Here is a 20,338-nt window from a genome sequence, read left to right on the forward strand (position 1 = left end):
TCCATAAGCACAAAAAACGTACTTCTCTCAAATATTGTGCTCAAATTGGTTTACATCCCTGTTAGAGGGCATTTCTCCTTTGCCAAGATAATCCATCCAGCTGACATGTGTGGCATATCAAGAAGCCGATTAAACAACATGATCATTACACAGCTGCACCTTGTGCTGGGGACAATAGGCCACTAAAATGTGCAGTTTTGTCACACAATGCCAGTGATGTCTCAAGTTTAAGGAGCGTGTAATTGGCATGCTGACTGCAGGAATGTCCACCAGAACTGTTGCCAGAGAATTGTATGTTAATTTCTCTACCACAAGCCTCCAATGTCGTTTTAGAGAATTTGGCAGTACGTCCAACCGGCCTCACAACTGCAGACCACATGTATGGTATCGTGTGGGCGAGCGGTTTGGTGATGTCAGAGTGCGTGGTGGGGTTATGGTATGGGCAGGCATAAGCTACGGACAACGAACAAATGCATTTTATCGATGGCAATTTGAATGAACAAAAATACCATAAGACCCTGAGGCCCATTATGAGGCCCATTTTTTAAAGGTATCTGTCACCAACAGATGCATATCTGTATTCCCAGTCATGTGAAATCCATAGATGAGGGCCTACTGAATTTATTTCAATTGACTGATTTCCTTATATGAACTGTAACTCAGTAAAATCGATGAAATTGTTGCATTTATATTTTTGTTCAGTATACATCCATTTTGGAAACTGGGGCAGTGACTAGAACGATGATTGTAGTCTGCAACCATTTGAGCCAACTCAAAAACAACATCTCTTAAGTTTAGTAAAGGGAGATGTTTAAACCCACTTCATGTTAAATTCCTTTGAATGTTATAACCTTTATGTCTGCACTAAAATAGCAAACTCGAACGGCTCATGGGAAATTATTTACAGAACAACAAATACAAGTATAACAAGAATCCAAATTAATTGTTCTGACGTCACACCTCTTATTAAGTAGAATTTGACCACAAAGGGGTGATGGGTAAAGGCAGAAGTAACCCAGTGAATATCCTCATGATAAACTAAAGGATAGAAATCACCTGAGAGCAACCATTACAAAACCTCACAGCAACTTCTATATTTTATTTTGCACAAAAATTCCCCTGCATCTTCACATTTGTTTTCCTGCATCATAAAACCACGAGACCCGTTTTTCATTTCGGTTTGCATCCCATCCAACACTCTACATAAAAACAAAAAGTTTACTTGGGTGTTACCCAGCACCAGGTGCCCAAAATCCTTGACAGTTTTGATTCTCAATTTCAGAGGTGTTATACCCACAAACAGTATCCAGTCCCTTCCGTGCCCCCTCAGCAGCCCCCACCCAACCATTCCACTACACCAGATATCTGCTCTCCCGGCCGCAACGTAAAAAAAGTCCAAACTACTCCAAATTGTTAAGTTCTTGTTGACAGATATTCCATTTAACGGTCATCGTTGTATTTTCTTCTGAACAGGGCTTCTGAATGGATCTCGGCAGTTAGTACAGATGGGACCAAAAAAATATATTAATAAAAAAATAAAAATATAAAGGACAAAACCCCTCAATCAGCTGTGTACAGTCAACTCTAGAACGCCTACAGTGAAGACAATTGAGGGGTTGATAGTAAATCTGCAGGTTCAAGCCTCAATAGCGAGAGAAAAAAAAAAAACGGACAGAAGCCCTTGCCTTGTGTCCACTTTGGATATTAATTACCTTCTTTTTTTGTTTAGTTGTTCTTCCTTTTGAAATGTTGTTGATTTTTAGAGAGAAAAGCCTAAACACTTTACTTTGGGGATGATGAGATTTGTTTCGAAAAAAGCGCATCGCACACATGAAGGAAAAGAAAATGTTAGCATCTAGTGAGTATGTGTTAGTATCATTTTCCTGTCATGTTTGTCTTACTGTACATGTATGTTGTGTAGTTACGCGTGTGTGTCATATAGCGAATTGTGCAGCGTGTGTATAAGATATCTGGTACAATCATGACAGACTTCAGTTGGGATGGTAACTAAAATGGCTTAAGGTCCATGTGATGGGAGGGAGAGAGAGCGTGGAGTGTGGAGAAGGACCAACTCCCCCGACTCCCTGCCTGGCAGCGGTAGTGCAGGTCAAAGTTCAAAGGTCAAGAAATAAAAATGGGCGGTGGGTTCTTTCCAGGAAGTCCATCTGTCAGGTGGTCAGTGCGTTGTGTGGTCTCCTGGCCTAACTGTGACGCTCGGGGGGGTGAAGAGGGATGTCACTGTAGTACTAAGCCAACCTGTGAACCACAGAAAAAAGAAGCTTATGATAAGTTTCACCAGAAGTTAAAATGAGAACCCAGATGATGACATCTGTGAGGCCGATAGCAAGATAATCAAGTCAATGGTTCCCTCCCTCTCTCATAACACTTCCTCCTTTTGTACCAGAAAAAAAAAAACTACAGTACAGTCTAGGTACCACAAAACACTGTTTCAATATCATCATATTACCATGAATAATTTATATCAATGTGAAAAAGAGTCACCGCTCCAGGAACTGACTGAACTATCAGTAAATATGAACTACGGGCATCATGACGCACCTTCTCCGATCCCATGCTAGGACACTTCCAATTGTACAGATAATACTGTAGATTCCCGTCTCCGATGCCAAACTTGAGCTTCTCCAGGAAAGTCTTATTCTCCATCAGGTCCAGTGCATTGAAAACATCAAACCCTTTCTGGATATTGACAATAGATATGGATGAGAGAGGGGGATGTGGAGAGAGATGGGAGAAAGGGATTGAGTTAAAGATGAATTATTCACTGAGTACACAAAACATTAAGAACACTTGCTCTTTCCATGACAGACTGAGCAGGTGAATCCAGGTGAAAACTATGATCACTTATTGATGTCCCTTGTTAAATCCACTTCAAATCAGTGTAGATGAAGGGGAGGAGACAGGTCAAAATGATTTAAAGTTGAGACAACTAAGATATGGATTGTGTGTGTGTGCCATTCAGAGGGTGAATGAGCAAGACAAAAGATTTAAGTGCCTTTGAACGGGGTATGGTAGTAGGTAACAGGCGCACCAGTTTGTGTCAAGAACTGCAATGCTGCTGCATTTTTCACGCTCAACAGTTTCCCGTGTGTATGAAGCATGGTCCACCACCCAAATGACATCCAACCAACTTTGACAACTGCGGGAAGTATTGGAGTCAACATGGGCCAGCATCCCTGTGGAACGCATTCGACACCTTGTACAGCCGATGACCCGACAAATTGAGGCTGTTCTAAGAGCAAAAAAGTGGGGGTGCAACTCAATATTAGGAAAGTGTTCCTAATGTTTGGTATACTCAGTGTAAACAGTCAATATTTTACATTGTACCCAAATCCAACTACCATTTGACCTCCAACCCCCAGCCGCCTGAACCAAGAGAAACAACTCACCGACTTGGCCAGAATGAGTGCGTCAGACATCAGGTCCAGCAGGGTGGTGGTGGTGTGCACGTTGTAGAAGGAGTAGGCTGCCTTGAGGCTGCGGTGCACTGGATGGTTCATGATAGTAGATGGGAGCGTGTAGAAGCTCAGGAAGTCCGTCACCTTGCCCCCAGAGGTCTGCACCAGGGAGGGAAAGCACATCTTCCAACTTTACATTCACTCCATTTTAGATGTGTGTGAAATGCATTTGCAGAGCTCTGAAGGTGACATAAGGTGAACAATGTTGTCTAGAGGTAGAAGAGTCTACAAAGGGTATCTGGATAGGTGGCCATATATGGTAATGTGTAACGGTCTACTCGGTGTATACCATTTACTAGGTGTGTAAGGTGTTGCAATGTGCAATGTTATAGGTGTCTACGGTAGTGTACATTTTAACAATGGTACTGACCACGACCAGGTAGGTGTCGATGATGTTCTCCTGGGGAAGCAGCCAGTGCTCCACCTCCTCGGGGCTCATGACGGGGGCCAGGTGGAACTGGCTCAGGTACTCCAGGAGCAGGCGATGCACCGCCGGAACATCCTTCCTGGTCATTGGCCGCAAGCCAGACGTCTTTGGGGCCTGGAGAGAAGGAGACGGAAGGTCACGGAAGGTCATCCCTTTCAATGGAGAGTTTCACGTCAACACAATAGACATTTCAAATAGAGGCATCAGGTGACGACTGGGCGGTCGGGTGTTGTGCAGAGAGGATAGCCACTAGATGGCGCTTTGCTCACTGACTCACCTCATTCAGACGGTACAGCTTCATGGTGCGTTGCATAGTCATGTTCCGGCTCAGGTGAGAGAACTTCACCTCGATCAGCTTGCGTGGGTTCAGCGAGCGATGCCAGTACCTATACAGACGATAACAGATCACATTTCGCTTACTTTGTTTTTGTGTTTACGAGCATATGAATTTGGTTGGATGGGTATCTGTCTGGTGTGGGTGTAGTGTGGTGTGGTGTGGTTGGTGCGTCTCTCAGTGACCCACCTGCAGGTGCCCACAGGTTTGGGCAGTACCACGCCAGCGGTGTAGACAGCCTGGAAGATGCCCTTCAGGTTGACCCGTCTAGTGATCTCTCGGATCAGGACTGGCGCTACCCGCTTGGAGCGCAGCTTCTTGTGGACGCACAGGAAGTTGATCTCCACCATCTTCTTATCTCTAAATGACAAAAACAGTCTAAAGTGAGTAAGGCCTCCTCTTAATGTCTGACTCCTTACAGCAAATTAAAACAGGAAATTGTATAATCAAGGAGCAAATATCACATTCCTATTGTTAGCTATATTAAAATACTAGTGTTTGGGAATAACAAAAGTGTGTGAACAAGAGCATGATGCATTGTAACTGACTGGTCATAGATGCGGATGTTGGCAGGGATGGCACTGATGAAGCCCACGAGCTTCTGGTTGGAGTTCACCCTCACCCCACAATGCCACTGGGGCAGCCAGCCTGGGGGACGCAAAGCCCTGAGGGAGAGACATCACAATTACAGCTCAGTTCCCAAATATGACAGAAAACACGATGGCCAAGTTTTGCTGGTCAGAAAAAAACTCCTGCCTTTAAAAGATAACACATCTAACATAAGAGAGATATCTATTGAAAGAGATTGTTGCTCAGCTTGTCTCATGTATGTAACAAAGGTGACGTAGCTAAGTAATAAAGAGTTACCAGAGCAGGAACTCTGGGGAGTAGTCGAAGCGGAACATGTTGTCATCATCCTCCACGTAGTTCTCATTGAGCAGAGTGTACAGCTCCTTCAGCTAAGAGGAGGAAGAGGAAGAGACTGAGCAACGACTGAAAGGTCTAGGGTTAAATTAAGTAGGGTAAAGTGGGGTCAGCTGATGGAATAACCACAATCAAAAGTGAAGTATTTTGATTGCTATCGCTATATTGTTTTCGGGACACTCAGTCTGGGGTGGAGGGGTTGTAGAGAAGCCGCCTCACCACAGCGGCGTCGCCCAGGTCCAAGGCGTCCCACGTGAAGCCTGGAGGAAGACTGTAGGGCACCTCCCGGATGTTGTCTTTGTCAGGCTCGATGGAACCGTGCGACGTCACCATCTCCCCTAAGGTTAACAAAACGCAATGTAAGAGGATATTAGCAATCTGCATATTCAACGTAACTATAAAAGCATAACATTTATTTTATTTAACCAGGCAAGTCAATTAAGAACAAATTCTTAATTTACAATGACGGCCTACCCCGGCCAAACCCTCCCCTAATCCGGACGACGCTGGGCCAATTGTGCGCCGCCCCGTGACTCCCGATCACGGCCGGTTGTGATACAGCCCGGGATCGAACCAGGGTCTGTAGTGACGCCTCTAGCACTGAGATGCAGAGCCTTAGAGTGCAACGCCACTTGGGAGCCATCTTAGTAGGTTTAATCCAAAAACAAAGAGGCCAATTGGACTATTCATATCAAATCTCCTCAGGTCACTAGTCCTTTCTGAAAGGAAAAAAAAATCATAGGCCTATTTTAACAAAGACAAAAGCCTTGTCTAAATTAAATAATTTACGTGACATTTCAACACAGAGTGAATTATTATTTAAGAAACAAATCTTAGGCGAATTTTAACAATGAAAAGCCTGTCTAAAATGTAATAAACATAAACAAAACATGCAGTGTTGGTCCCATGTTTCATGAGCTGAAATAAAAGTTCCCAGAAACGTTTCATATGCACAAAAAGCTTCTCGCCCTCTAAAATGTTGTGCACAAATATGTTTACATCCCTGTTATTGAGCATTACTCATTTGCCAAGATAATCCATCCACCTGACAGGTGTGGCATATAAATAAGCTGATAAACAGCATGATCATTACACAGGTGCACCTTGCGCTGGGGACAATAAAAGGACACTAAAATGTGCAGTTTTGTTACACAACACAATGCCACAGATGTCTCAAGTTGAGGGAGCGTGCAATTGGCCTGCTGACTGCAGGAATGTCCACCAGAGATGTTGCCAGAATAATGAATATTAATTTCTCTACCATAAGTACAACGCAATGGTAGAAAACGATGCTGTGGTTAAAGAATTTGGCAGTTTATTCAATTTGAATGCACAGAGATACTGTGACGATATCCTGGGGCCCATTGTCATGCCATTCAGCCACCACCATCACCTCATGTCTCAGCATGATAATGCACGGCCCATGTTGCAAGGATCTGTACACAATTCCTGGAAGCTGAAAAGTTTCCCAATTCTTCCATGGCCTGCATACTCACCAGACATGTCACCCATTAAGCATGTTTGGGATGCTCTGGATCAACGTGTACGACAGTGTATTCCAGTTCCCGCCAATATTCATCAACTTCGCAAAGCCATTGAAGAGGAGCGGGGACACCATTCCACAGGCCAAGCAACAGCCTGATCTCTATGCGAAGGAGACGTGGCACGCTAAATGAGGCAAATTGTGGTCAGACCAGATATTGACTGGTTCTGGTCCACACCCCTACTTTTTTTAAATTATTTTTGTAAGGCATCTGTGACCAACAGATGCATATCTGTATTCCCAGTCATGTGAAATCCGTAGATTAGGGCCTAATACATTTATTTCAATTGACTGATTTCCTTATATGAACTGTAACTCAGTAAAACATTTAGAAATTGTTTCATATTGCATTTATATACTTTTTTCAGTGTATGTAACATTGCTACACACAAGGACCCACCATGACATTTTAAATTCTTAATTCCATAAAACCACCTTTTCAATGTCGTTTTTATGACGTGCGACCCATAAAATGACAACGTAGCCCACACGGGGTTCACGCTTCTGTTATTATTGTCAGCCAATCAACGTGGCACTAGCTTTGTGTGTAGCAAGCAACATGGGAGATGAGACCAATGCCAATTAAGTTAGCGAAATGAGAAGAAGGCTACACCGAGCTATCATCAGGTAGGCTGTTGTTTATTCTGAATGGAGTCGTTGTAGACAAGGACAGGAAGCGCAGCAAAACAGACTCAATTAGCTTAGGTACAAGGCATTAGGAAAGTATTCAGCCCCTTTGACTTTCCCCACATTTTGTTACGTTACAGCTTTATTCTAAAATAGATTCAATTGATTTTAGATTTTTTCATCGATCTACACACAATACCCCATAATGACAAAGCAAAAACAGGTTGAGAAATTTAGAACATTTATTTTAAAAATACATAAGTACTCAGACCCTTTGCTATGCGACTCGAAATTGAGCTCAGGTGCATCCTGTTTCCATTGATCATCCTTGAGATGTTTCTACAACTTGATTGGAGTCCACCTGTGGTAAATTCAATTGATTGGACATGATTTGGAAAGGCACACACCTGTCTATATAAGGTCCCACAGTTGACAGAGCACGTCAGAGCAAAAACCAAGCCATGAGGTCGAAGGAATTGTCCGTAGAGCTCCAAAACAGGATTGTGTCGAGGCACAGATCTGGGGAAGGGTACCAAAAAATGTCTGCAGCAGGGACGGTCCCCCAAGAGCACAGTGGCTTCCATCATTCTTAAATGCAAGAAATTTGGAACCACCAAGACTCTTCCTAGAGCTGGCCGCCCGGCCAAACGGAGCAATCGGTGGAGAAGGGCCTTAGTCATGGAGGTGACTAAGAACCCGATGGTCAATCGGACAGAGCTACGGAGTTCCTCTGTGGAGATGAGAGAACCTTCCAGAAGGACAACCATCTCTGCAGCACTCCACCAATCAGGCCTTTATGTTAGAGTGGCCAGACGGAAACCACTCCTCAGTAAAAAGCCCATTTGGAGATTGCTCTCAGACCATGAGAAATAACATTCTCTTGTCTGATGAAACCAAGGTTGAATTCTTTGTCCTGAATGCCAAGCGTCATGTCTGGAGGAAACCTGGCACCATCCCTATGGTGAAGCATGGTGGTAGAAGCATCATGCTGTGGGGATGTTTTCAGCTGCAGGGACTGGGAGATTAGTCAGGATTGAGGGAAAGATGAACGGAGCAAATCACAGAGAGTTCCTTGATGAAAAACTGCTCCAGAGTGCTCAGGACCTCAGACTGAGGCGAAGGTCCACCTTCCCACAGGACTGGCTTCGGGACAAGTCTCTGAACGTTCTTGAGTGGCCCAGCCAGAGCCCAGACTTGAACCTGATCGAACATCTCTGGAGAGACCTGAAAATAGCTGTGCAGCGACGCTCCCAATTCAACCTGACAGAGCTTGAGAGAATCTGCAGAGAAGAATGGGAGAAACTTCCCAAATACACGTGTGCCAAGATTGTAGCGTCACACCCAAGAAGCTTCGAGGCTGTAATCGCTGCCAAAGGTGCTTCAACAAAGTACTAAGTAAAGGGTCTGAATACTTATGTAAATGTGATATTTCAATTTCTAAAAACCTGGTTTTGCTTCGTCGTTATGGGTAATTGATGAGGGAAAAAACGATTTAATACATTTTAGAATAAGGCTGTAAAATAAGAAAATGTGAAAAAAGTCAAGAGGTCTGAACACTTTCCGAATGCACTGTAGCTAGCTAAGAGTTAGCTGGCTAACATAGCTAGCCTCTTTACATCGAATTGATGCAGTCAAGACAGGCACTACCAGATGGGATGATAGATAACCTATGGCATCTACACGTTTGTCTAACTAGGGCAAGTGTGTATGGGTACTGTCTCTCTCCTGTGTCAAACACACCGACCCCTGACTATCCCCCGCACTGCTGCATGCAAGCGAAGCGGCACCTCTCTCCCAAGTCGTGCAGGCTGCGAAGCAAGCCAGTTCGTAAATTGAAACATATATATTATTTTTTAAATATACATTATTTTGCCTGTCCGGATAAATTTCATGGTATTACTCGAATAGTCAAATTCTTTCAAATGCCCATCCATAGTCAATAGGGATTCATCTCTTCCTGAAAATCTACCAAGTTTCAATATCGGGAATAATTCATATTCATCTTGACTCCTGAACTTGTGCCATGGTCTGTCAAAAACAATCAACATATTCAGATAAATAATGGAGGGGAAAAAATGTGGGGGGAAAAACACTCAGAGCGCACCCAGGACACACGCAGAGCGCACCCAGGACACACGCAGAGCGCACCCAGGACACACGCAGAGCGCACCCAAGACACACGCAGAGCGCACCCAAGACACACGCAGAGCGCACCCAAGACACACGCAGAGCGCACCCAAGACACACGCAGAGCGCACCCAAGACCCACGCAGAGCGCACCCAAGACCCACGCAGAGCGCACCCAAGACACACGCAGAGCGCACCCAGGACACACTCAGAGCGCACCCAGGACACACTCAGAGCGCACCCAGGACACACTCAGAGCGCACCCAGGACACACTCAGAGCGCACCCAGGACACACTCAGAGCGCACCCAGGACACACTCAGAGCGCACCCAGGACACACTCAGAGCGCACCCAGGACACACTCAGAGCGCACCCAGGACACACTCAGAGCGCACCCAGGACACACTCAGAGCGCACCCAGGACACACTCAGAGCGCACCCAGGACACACTCAGAGCGCACCCAGGACACACTCAGAGCACACCCAGGACACACTCAGAGCGCACCCAGGACACACAGAGTAGGCCACAGCGTTGTCAAATCATACAAACTTTAAAAGGCAGACAAATAAAAGTCAAAAGACCAAAGTCATTAAGCCCATTTGTCTACATCGAGTTGATATTTATACAGACAGCAAATCAGCTCATGAATAAACGGGGAGATGAAGAGAGGACATTGTGTAAAATATCAAGGTATCTTATCAGGGACCAACTCTGTTTAAAAAATATCCCCATCTACTCTCATACCGTTTGTTGATCATGTGAGACAGGAGTCGGGATGTTGGGTTTCAGTGGGATTGGGATGATAGGATAATAGTCTCGGCTGTATAAGGCTACTACGCGAGTCAATAGATTAATAATACACTTGATTTAGGCTACATTACTGCAAGCTAAATGTTTCTGATCAGTGATAAATGAGCTACCACTTCCACTTGTCCAGCCAGAGATCAAATATACATAGAGATTCAGTGAAACACAAGCACAGGCTTTCGGTAGGGAGTAGAACAGCCTACTAAGCGAGCGAAGAGCAAAATCCACTTGTATAACTAAGGTATGTTTTGCTCTCTCTGCGCTTTTTCTAAGATCCAATGGATGTTTCCTCGTCTCTTCACTCCCGCCCGCCCGCCTCTGCATTGTTCTCAACACCAGTTTAAATCAATATAGGCTACTGTTTTCTAGAAATCTGTTTCTTTCCCGGTTCATTTTATTTCTGTGATGTCGGACCAGGGTTCGGGTTTTCAGCTCACCGAGCTTGGGTCGGACCAGGATCGAATTTTTAGTTCTGATGAAAAGTCTAAACTGCATTCGGGTCTCGCGTGCAGGCATGCAGTGTAAATTATGCATGAGTTTTGAATTTATGGCGACATTGTGTGAAGTATATACGCTAGGTTCAAGGCTTCCATGAGACAACCTGTTTGGATGACGTGCCATTTTATTTTTGCCAATCTGCTCCTACACATGGAATTGCATTAGTGCGACAATGGGGGGAAATGTTGTACAGTCCCGGGAACCTGGTTACCCATGTTAATCCCTACTAGTCCCTACAGTGAGGTTCTGGAGACATTTCGGTACCCCTGCAAAATGTCATACCTAGCTTGGGGACGGGCTGTGTGTCCCAGAACTGGTAGCTGCGTCGGCTTGCCTCCTCCATGGTTTTGGCAGGGCCCTGGCCCACAGAGAACAGTTCAATGGCCTTTTGGATCTCCTGCAGCTTATCAGCAGGCAGCGAGTTCACCTGCGTGTAGAGAGAGAGAAAAGAGAGTAATGTAGGGTTGAAAAGGAAACAAATTGCCAAATGCAAAACAACAATCCTTCACAGACATTCAAAAACACACCCACTATTCTCCAGTCAATTTTTTAGAGGCCGTTTTCAAAAGTTACAGAACAATAAGTCAATGTCGGTCCTTCTAGAACTCCTCTCTCTCTCTCTCAAAGGAACAGAGGGACACAAACAAAGCAAAAACATTGGCCCCCACTCACTCACTCCTGTAGCCTACACACATGTACATACATCTACCTTGCCTAGCGGATCCTCCTCCGCAGGTTCTTTAGTTGCCCCAGACTTCTTCTTCTTTTTGTTTTTCTTCTTCTTGGCACCGCTGTCATCTCCCTGGCCCTTGTCACTACCATAGGACAACAACAAAAACACGTAACTATAAGACTTTCCATAGGCCAGGAGCGTGCCACAACTGTTTCAGCCCTCTTCATTACCAACCTAAAATACCCAGCATCTTATAAGATATGTTGGAAACAAGCATGTGGTGACCTTTTGTCCCAAATACAGATAACTTACAGTTTATCCCTAAGCTAATTTAAATTGGTTGGAGTTATTCCTCCATCCCCTGATCACCGAGGACTCTAAAAAAGACCCCACCCTGAGGCCCATTTCCTGGGCAGGACAGGGAGACAGCAGTATACTTACAAGAACAGGGGATGATCCCATTAGCGCCCAAGGGGGGAGTGAGGCTATGGACTGGCCTGTATTTGTAACACCAGGACAGATGGTAAATCACATGACCCCGGGGGGAGTGTGTGTGGCTATGCGTATCTGTGTGTGTATGAGGGATGTTAAGGGGACACTGACAGGAACAATAGACGACCAACCATTCAATGGCTTATTCGACAGGCTTCCATTCCAGCAGTCGAGCCTAACTACCACCCAGAACCATTCAACCTTTCATTTCATTTAGCTAACTAGCGTTAGCTATCAAATATTCATGTTAACTTATTTAGCTACCTAGCAGGGTCCCAGACGATCGCATACACGCTGACATCAAGCCACACAAGGGCTGTAATCCACACCAAGTTGAAATAGGTTGTTGTTGATTGTTGGCAGAACCAATAGCTTCACTGCAACCAAGAGAGTTTTGACAATGGTTGCATCCCAGCTAAACAAATAGCTACATGTCACTATATGGTTAGGTCAACCCCGCAATTTACAGAAGGAACGTTAAGAGCAGTTACTTACATTTTCTTCTGGCAAAATGACGCTCACGTCGGAGCTCTAGAAAGACGCCTGTGTTTCCGACTTGGAATTCCAAGATGGATGACCCTTCAAAATATTTTTCCCCCAGTCGGAGCTCGTTTCCAAATGTCATAACCCCCCAAGTTCCCAGTTGTCTTGAATGCACTGAAGTCTGAGATTTCCAGCATCAAGTGTATCACTCATGTCAGACAGCGGTCACCTAGCTTAACTTGGTCATTCCAAATATGCAGTGCTTTTTGGACCTCATATATGCAGTGTTTTTTTTTGGGGGGGGGGGGGAATATATTTTCCCCCGTGCATTCTATCAGAAAAATATTTTGGTCAAACCCAGGCACTTATTTTTTGGGGTGCATTTTCCAACTAACAGCGTGGAACCTAACTGGGTGGAAATTTGGAACACAAATTAGCCATAGCGCTCTGAGTGAGCAAGATTGAGCTAGTATAATGGTGAACACTTGAACAGGATTTTAACTTCTCTATCAAACATATGAAAAGTGGTTAATTTTCTCTTTAACTTAGCCTAACGCCATACCCAAACCGGACGCACACAAATGTATTTTGTCCCCCCACACCAAACGTGATCACGACACGCAGGTTGAAATATCAAAAACTCTGAACGAGTTATATTAATCTGGGGACAGGTTGAAAAGCATTACACATTTATGGTAATTTAGCTAGCTAGCTTGCAGTTGCTAGCTAATTTGTCCAATTTAGCTAGCTTGCTGTTGCTAGCTAATTTGTCATAGGATATAAACGTTGTTGTTATTTTGACCTGAAATGCCCAAGGTCCTCTACTCCGACAATTAATCCACAAATAAAACGGTCAACCGAATCGTTTCTAGTCATCTCTCCTCCTTCCAGGCTTTTTCTTCTTTGGACTTTATATGGCATCTTTAGATTGGCATCTAACTTTCATAATAAAAGGTGTATTACCACGACCGACCGACGTCAGTTCATCTTTCAATCACCCACGTAGGTATAACCAATGAGGAGATGGCACGTGGGTATCTGCTTCTATAAACCAATGAGGAGATGGGAGAGGCAGGACTTGCACCGCGTTCAGCATCACAAATAGAACTGACTTATATTTTAGAGCCTGGCAACGCAGACGCTTGTTGGCGCACGCGAGCAGTGTGGGTGCAATGATTGAATAACATGTATGTGTATATTTATTTTGTAATGTGAGCAGTGTGGTCAGCATGTGTGGTCGTCTGAGACATCTAAAGATCGGAAAGCTGCCGCGGTCATCCCCCTCTTCAAAGGGGGAGAGACCCAAACTGTTAGACCTATATCCATCCTGCCCTGCCTTTCTAAGTCTTGGAAAGCCAAGTTAACAAACAGATCACCGACCATTTCGAAAAACCCACCATACCTTCTCCAATATGCAATCTGGTTTCCGAGCTGGTCATGGGTGCACCTCAACCACTTTCAAGGTCCTAAACGATATCATAACCGCCATCGATAAAAGACAGTACTGTGCAGCCGTCATCATCGACCTGGCCAAGGCTTTCGACTCAGTCAATCACCGCATTCTTATCTGCAGACTCAATAGCCTTAGTTTCTCAAATGACTGCCTCGCCAGGTTCCCCAACTACTTCTCAGATAGAGTTCAGTGTGTCAAATCGGAGGGCCTGTATTACGGACCTCTGGCAGTCTTTATGGGGGTGCCACAGGGTTCAATTCTCAGGACGACGACTATTTTCTCTGTATAGAGTTGAAGTCGGAAGTTTACATCGACCTTAGCCAAATACATTTAAACTCCGTTTTTCACAATTAATTTTTTTCCTCTTTTTTTTTTTAACCCCCTTTTCTCCCCAATTTTTTGTGGTATCCAATCGCTAGTAATTACTATCTTGTCTCATCGTTACAACTCCCGTACGGGCTCGGGAGAGACGAAGGTCGAAAGCCACGCGTCCTCCGAAGCACAACCCAACCAAGCCGCACTGCTTCTTTAACGCAGCGCGCCTCCAACCCGGAAGCCAGTCGCACCAATGTGTCGGAGGAAACACCGTGCACCTGGCTCCCTTGGTTAGCGCGCACTGCGCCCGGCCCGCCACAGGAGTCGCTGGAGCGCGATGAGACAAGGATATCCCTACCGGCCAAACCCTCCCGGTGGCGGCCGGCTGCGACAGAGCCTGGGCGCAAACCCAGAGACTCTGGTGGCACAGCTAGCGCTGCGATGCAGTGCCCTACACCACCCGGGAGGCCCCAGTTTTTCACAATTTCTGACATTTTATCTTTGTAAAAACTCAAAATAAGAGAGAACTATTTATTTCAGCTTTAATTTCTTTCATCATTTTCCCAGAAGTTTACATACACTCAATTAGTATTTGGTAGCATTGCCTTTAAATTGTTTAACATGGATCAGACGTTTCGGGTAGCCTTCCACAAGCTTCCCACAATAAGTTTGGTGAATTTTGGCCCATTCCTCCTGACAGAGCTGGTGTAACTGAGTCAGAGTTGTAGGCCTCCTTGCTCGCACAAACTTTTCAGTTCTGCCCACACATTTTCTATAGGATTGAGGCCAGGGCTTTGTGATGGCCACTCCAATACCTTGACTTTGTTGTCCTTAAGCCATTTTGCCACAACTTTAGAAGTATGCTTGGGGTCATTGTCCATTTGGAAGACCCATTTGCGACCAAGCTTTAACTTCCTGACTGATGTCTTGTGACGTTGCTTCAATATATCCACATAATTTTGATGCCATCTATTTTGTGAAGTGCACCAGTCCCTCCTGCAGCAAAGAACCCCCACAACATGATGCTGTGACCCCCGTGCTTCACGGTTGGGATGGTGTGCTTCGGTTTGCAAGCCTCCCCCTTTTTCCTCCAAACATAATGATGGTCATTATGGCCAAACAGTTACATTTTTGTTTAATCAGACCAGAGGACATTTCTCCAAAAAGTATGATCTTTGTCCCCATGTGCAGTTGCAAACCGTAGTCTGGCTTTTATGGCGGTTTTGGAGCAGTGGCTTCCACCTTGCTGAGCGGCCTTTCAGGTTATGTCGATATAGGACTCGTTTTACTGTGGATATCAGTTATTTTGTACCCGTTTCCTCCAGCATCTTCACAAGGTCCTTTGCTGTTGTTCTGGGATTGAGTTGCACTTTTCGCACCAAAGAACACATCTCCTTCCTGAGCGGTATGACGGCTGTGTGTCCCATGGTGTTTATACTTGCGTACTATTGTTTGTAAAGATGAACGTGGCACCTTCAGGCGTTTGGTAATTGCTCCCAAGGATGAACCAGACTTGTGGAGGTCTACAATGTTTTTTTCTGAGGTCTTGGCTGATTTCTTTTGATTTTCCCATGATGTCAAGCAAAGAGGCACTGAGTTTGAAGGTAGGCCTTGAAATACATCCACAGGTACACCTCCAATTGACTCAAATTATGTCAATTAGCCTATCAGAAGCTTCTAAAGCTATGACCACATTTTCTGGAATTCTCTAAGCTGTTTAAAGGCACAGTCAACTTAGTGTATGTACATTTCTGACCCACTGGAATTGTGATACAGTGAATTATAAGTGAAATAATCTGTCTGTAAACAATTGTTGGAAAAATTACTTGTGTCATGCACAAAGTAGATGTCATAACCGACTTGCCAAAACTATAGTCTGTTAACAAGACATTTGTGGAGTGGTTGAAAAGAGTTTTAATGACTCCAACCTAAGTGTATGTAAACTTCCGACTTCAACTGTATATCAATGATGTCGCTCTTGCTGCTGGTGATTCTCTGATCCACATCTATGCAGATGACACCATTCTGTATACATCTGGCCCTCCTTTGGACACTGTTAAAAAACCTCCAAACGAGTTTCAATGTCAAACACTCTTTCCATGGCCTCCAACTGCTCTTAAATGCTAGTAAAACTAAATGCATGCTCTTCAACCGATTGCTGCCCGCACCCACCCGCCCGACTAGCATCACTACTCTGGACGGTTCTGACTTAGAATATGTGGACAACAATAAATACCTAGGTCTCTGGCTAGACTGTAAACTCTCCTTCCAGATTCACATTAAGCATCTCCAATCCAAAATTAAATCTAGAATCAGCTTCCTATTTCGCAACAAAGCATCCTTCACTCATGCTGCCAAACATACCCTCGTAAAACTGACTATCCAACTGATCCTTGACTTCGGCGATGTCATTTACAAAATAGCCTCCAACACTCTACTTAGCAAATTGGATGCAGTCTATCACAGTGCCATCCGTTTTGTCACCAAAGCCCCATATACTACCCACCACTGCGACCTGTATGCTCTCGTTGGCTGGCCCTCGCTACATCTTCGTTGCCAAACCCACTGCCTCCAGGTCATCTATAAGTCTTTGCTTGGTAAAGCCCCGCCTTATCTCAGCTCATTGGTCCCCATAGCAACACCTACCCGTAGCACGGGCTCCAGCAGGTATATTTCACTGGTCATCCCCAAAGCCAACAACTCTTTTGGCCGCCTTACAGTTCTCTGCTGCCAATGACTGGAACGAATTGCAAAAATCACTTTAGCTGGCGACTTATATATCTCTCTCACTAACTTTAAGCATCAGCTGTCAGAGCAGCTTACTGATCACTGCACCTGTACACAGCCTATCTGTAAATAGCCCACCCAACTACCTCATCCCCATATTGTTATTTACTTTTTTTGCACCCCAGTATCTCTACTTGCACACCATCATCTGCACATTTATCACTCAAGTGTTAACGCTAAATTGTAATTATTTCGCCACTATGGCTTATTTATTGCCTTACCTCCCTAATCTTACTACATTTGCACACACTGTACATATATTTTTATAATGTGTTATTGACTGTATGTTTGTTTATCCCATGTGTAACTCTGTTGTTGTTTTTGTAGCGCTGCTTTACTTTATGTTGGCCAGGTTGCAGTTGTAAATGTTCTCAACTGGCCTACCTGGTTAAATAAAGGTGAAATATATATTATATATTTTTTAATGTAACAGGGTGGAAATTTATGAGTGGGAAATACAGACTAACATGAAACATGGAAAAATAGATAACAAAAATGTGTGTTTATATTGTTGTACCTTTGCACCACAGTTTTCCCACCAAAGAAATGATGCAACTTCCTGAATGTGGTGTCATTTTAGAAAGGGGTTGTTTTCTTAAAATGGAGAATTACAGACTAACAGGGTGGAAAGTGATATCAGGGACACAAAGAAAATATTAAATACAATAATCATGAGAAAAAAAACGTTATTGAAATGAGAATTTAACAAGGGCTATAAAATAATGAAGATTTAAAATATTATAAGGCTTATATTTCTCATGTAAGTTGATGAATAATGTTCAACATTCGCTTTCAAGGGCCATATTTCTGTGTTAAGGTAAAGTACACCTGGCCTTATATTGAAAGCTTTCTGGAATTCACATTTTACACTAAAAATAAGTGACATTTCCTGGGGATAGAAAAAGCACCGCATGGTAGGAATGAGCCAACTATGCTAAAGCATTTAGCACCTATCATGATGGTGTTGCTGTGATGAAAAGACAGACGATGCATCATTGTTTACCTGAATATGTTTGTTATTTTTGACAGACAGCGTCACAAGTTCGGGAGTCAGCTAACTAACAGGTCAACGTCGTAAAAAGGCATAGCTGGCTAGCTAGCTAGTTAGCTAACGTTATCAGTTTCGCATTTGACTTAAGACGTTGTATTTAACATTTGGGCGCTGTTCTCTATTCGAAATCAAGTGTTCCAGTTTAATATTGTACTACAATCTGATTTGTGTTGGTCTTTACCGCATAATTGTATGTAATTGATCATAATATAGTTAAATTTCTTGTACAGTGACCAATGGTAGTTAGCTAACGTTATGCCTCGCGATAAAAGCAAAAGGAGGAACAGCATGAAACCCTGCCCATAACAGGAAAATAACCAATTTAGATCAAATCAGAGCGAAAAGCTGGCAATGAGTAACGTTAAACCGTTATCACCAATAATCCAAAAGAAAGTGGGAGGGATTAGTTGAATTGGGTTTCTCAAGACCAGCTGAGTATAGCTTGCATCGTATCTTTAAAACGAGCGCAATAGCATGACACATTTTCTATCGTGCTACAAATAGGTGTGCACCCTTACCCATCATCAAAGTGATGCTCTTCATTTTCGCAATCACTGCAATGTCCATGGTCTTCTTCTACCTCCTCTTCTTTCTCAGGCTTCGGTGCTGTCTCATTCTCATCCGCCATCTTTAACCAGGAAGTGAAGAACCACCGCGTGCATTCAACGCCTCAAAACAACCTGCGATACTATTGGCCGACTGTTGTAGTGCATTCTGGTTCCTGTAGTTATTAATGTGACAGGTTATGATTTTTTTTTTTTTTTAACACACTTTCGAAGCAGGCAAATGGATGCATAGGGCTACGTAAGGAACATGTCCCTAAACAGGACTGAGCCTCAGTTGTCTATTAAACAATGTCACGAGGTTGTGACTCACCCAATGATTTATATATACACTAGATGACCACTCAGATGTGAGCTATAAATAAAAAATGAAACAGTTTAATAAAACAATTTTCCTTAAAATATTGTTTTTAGAAATGACTAATTTTACTGTTTCCGCTACAACAACAAAATACTTAAATACATGTAATTTGGTCCTTAAAATATTTAATTGTAATACTGTAGAAGTACATTCATTCCTAGTAAGGACTGCTCCTTCTGGGGAGTGCCAATATGACCGATATGACATCAGCGATCCAGGGTTTAGATACATCATTAGACTCAAAAGCACATTCTTTGTCCATTAAAACATCATCAAATTGATCAGAAATACAGTGTAGACATTGTTAATGTTGTAAATGACTATTGTAGCTAGAAAAGGCTGAATTTTAATGGAAAATCTACATAGGGGTACAGAGGCCCATTATCAGCAACCCTCACTCCTGTGTTCCAATGGCACGTTGTGTTAGCTAATCCAAGTTTATCATTTTAAAAGGCTAATTGAGCATTAGAAAACCCTTTTGCAATTATGTTAGCACAGCTGAAAACTGTTGTCCTAATTAAAGAAGCAATTAAACTGGCCTTCCTTAGACAAATTGTGTATCTGGAGCATCGGCATTTGTGGGTTCGATTACAGGCTCAAAATGGCCAGAAACAAATAACTTTCTTCTGAAACTCGTCAGTCTATTCTTGTTCTGAGAAATGAAGGCTATTCCAAGCGAGAAATTGACAATAAACGGAATATCTCATACAACGCTGTGTACTACTCCTGTCACAGAACAGCGCAAACTGGCCCTAACCAGAATAGAAAGAGGAGTGGGAGGCCCCGGGGGACAACTGAGCAAGAGGACAAGTACATTAGAGTGTCTAGTTTGAGAAACAGACGTCTCACAAGTCCTCAACTGGCAAATAATACCCACAAACACCAGTCTCAGCGTCAACAATGAAGAGGCGACTCCGGGATGCTGGCCTTCAAGGCAGACTTGCAAAGAAAAAGCCATATCTCAGACTGGCTAATAAAAATAAAAGATTAAGATGGGCAAAATAACACACACTGGACAGAGGAACTCTGCCTAGAAGGCCAGCATCTGTGAGGTGTCTGTTTCTCAAACTAGACACTCTAATGTACTTGTCCTCTTGCTCAGTTGTGCACCGGGGCCTCCCACTCCTCTTTCTATTCTGGTTAGAGCCAGTTTGCGCTGTTCTGTGAAGGGAGTAGTAGACTGCGTTGTATGTGATCTTCAGTGATGGTTGCTGATAATGGGCCTCTGTATGTAGATTTTCCATTAAAAATCTGTTGTTTCCAGCTACAATAGTCATTTACAACATTAACAATGTCTACACTGTATTTCTGATCAATTTTATGTTATTTTAATGGACAAAAAAATTATTTTCTTTCAAAAAGAAGGACATTTCTGTGTGACCCCAAACTTAAGAAC

The 20,338-nt window shown here is 43.6% G+C and overlaps 1 protein-coding gene across 2 annotated transcripts; it reads right to left on the reverse strand.

Annotated features, from left to right (window-relative positions):
• Positions 1-1,079: 1,079 nt before the first annotated feature.
• LOC129832998 (glycylpeptide N-tetradecanoyltransferase 1-like) lies at positions 1,080-18,672 on the reverse strand. 2 transcript variants are annotated; one of them, XM_055897196.1, is made up of 12 exons: positions 18,537-18,672; positions 11,474-11,579; positions 11,047-11,191; positions 5,381-5,499; positions 5,105-5,196; positions 4,786-4,902; positions 4,427-4,597; positions 4,181-4,289; positions 3,847-4,017; positions 3,408-3,575; positions 2,560-2,697; positions 1,080-2,256 (listed from the first exon to the last, which is right to left on the reverse strand). In XM_055897196.1, the coding sequence occupies exons 1-12, from the start codon at positions 18,644-18,646 to the stop codon at positions 2,236-2,238; spliced, it is 1,467 nt and encodes a 488-aa protein (XP_055753171.1). In that variant the 5' UTR covers positions 18,647-18,672; the 3' UTR covers positions 1,080-2,235. The 2 variants fall into 2 exon arrangements, with proteins under 2 accessions (XP_055753171.1, XP_055753170.1); XM_055897195.1 differs by having other exon boundaries at positions 11,468-11,579.
• Between the last annotated feature and the right edge of the window lie 1,666 nt (positions 18,673-20,338).

The sequence above is a fragment of the Salvelinus fontinalis genome, chromosome 34 (assembly GCF_029448725.1).
Source record: "Salvelinus fontinalis isolate EN_2023a chromosome 34, ASM2944872v1, whole genome shotgun sequence".
In the NCBI taxonomy this organism is placed as follows: Eukaryota; Metazoa; Chordata; class Actinopteri; order Salmoniformes; family Salmonidae; genus Salvelinus; species Salvelinus fontinalis.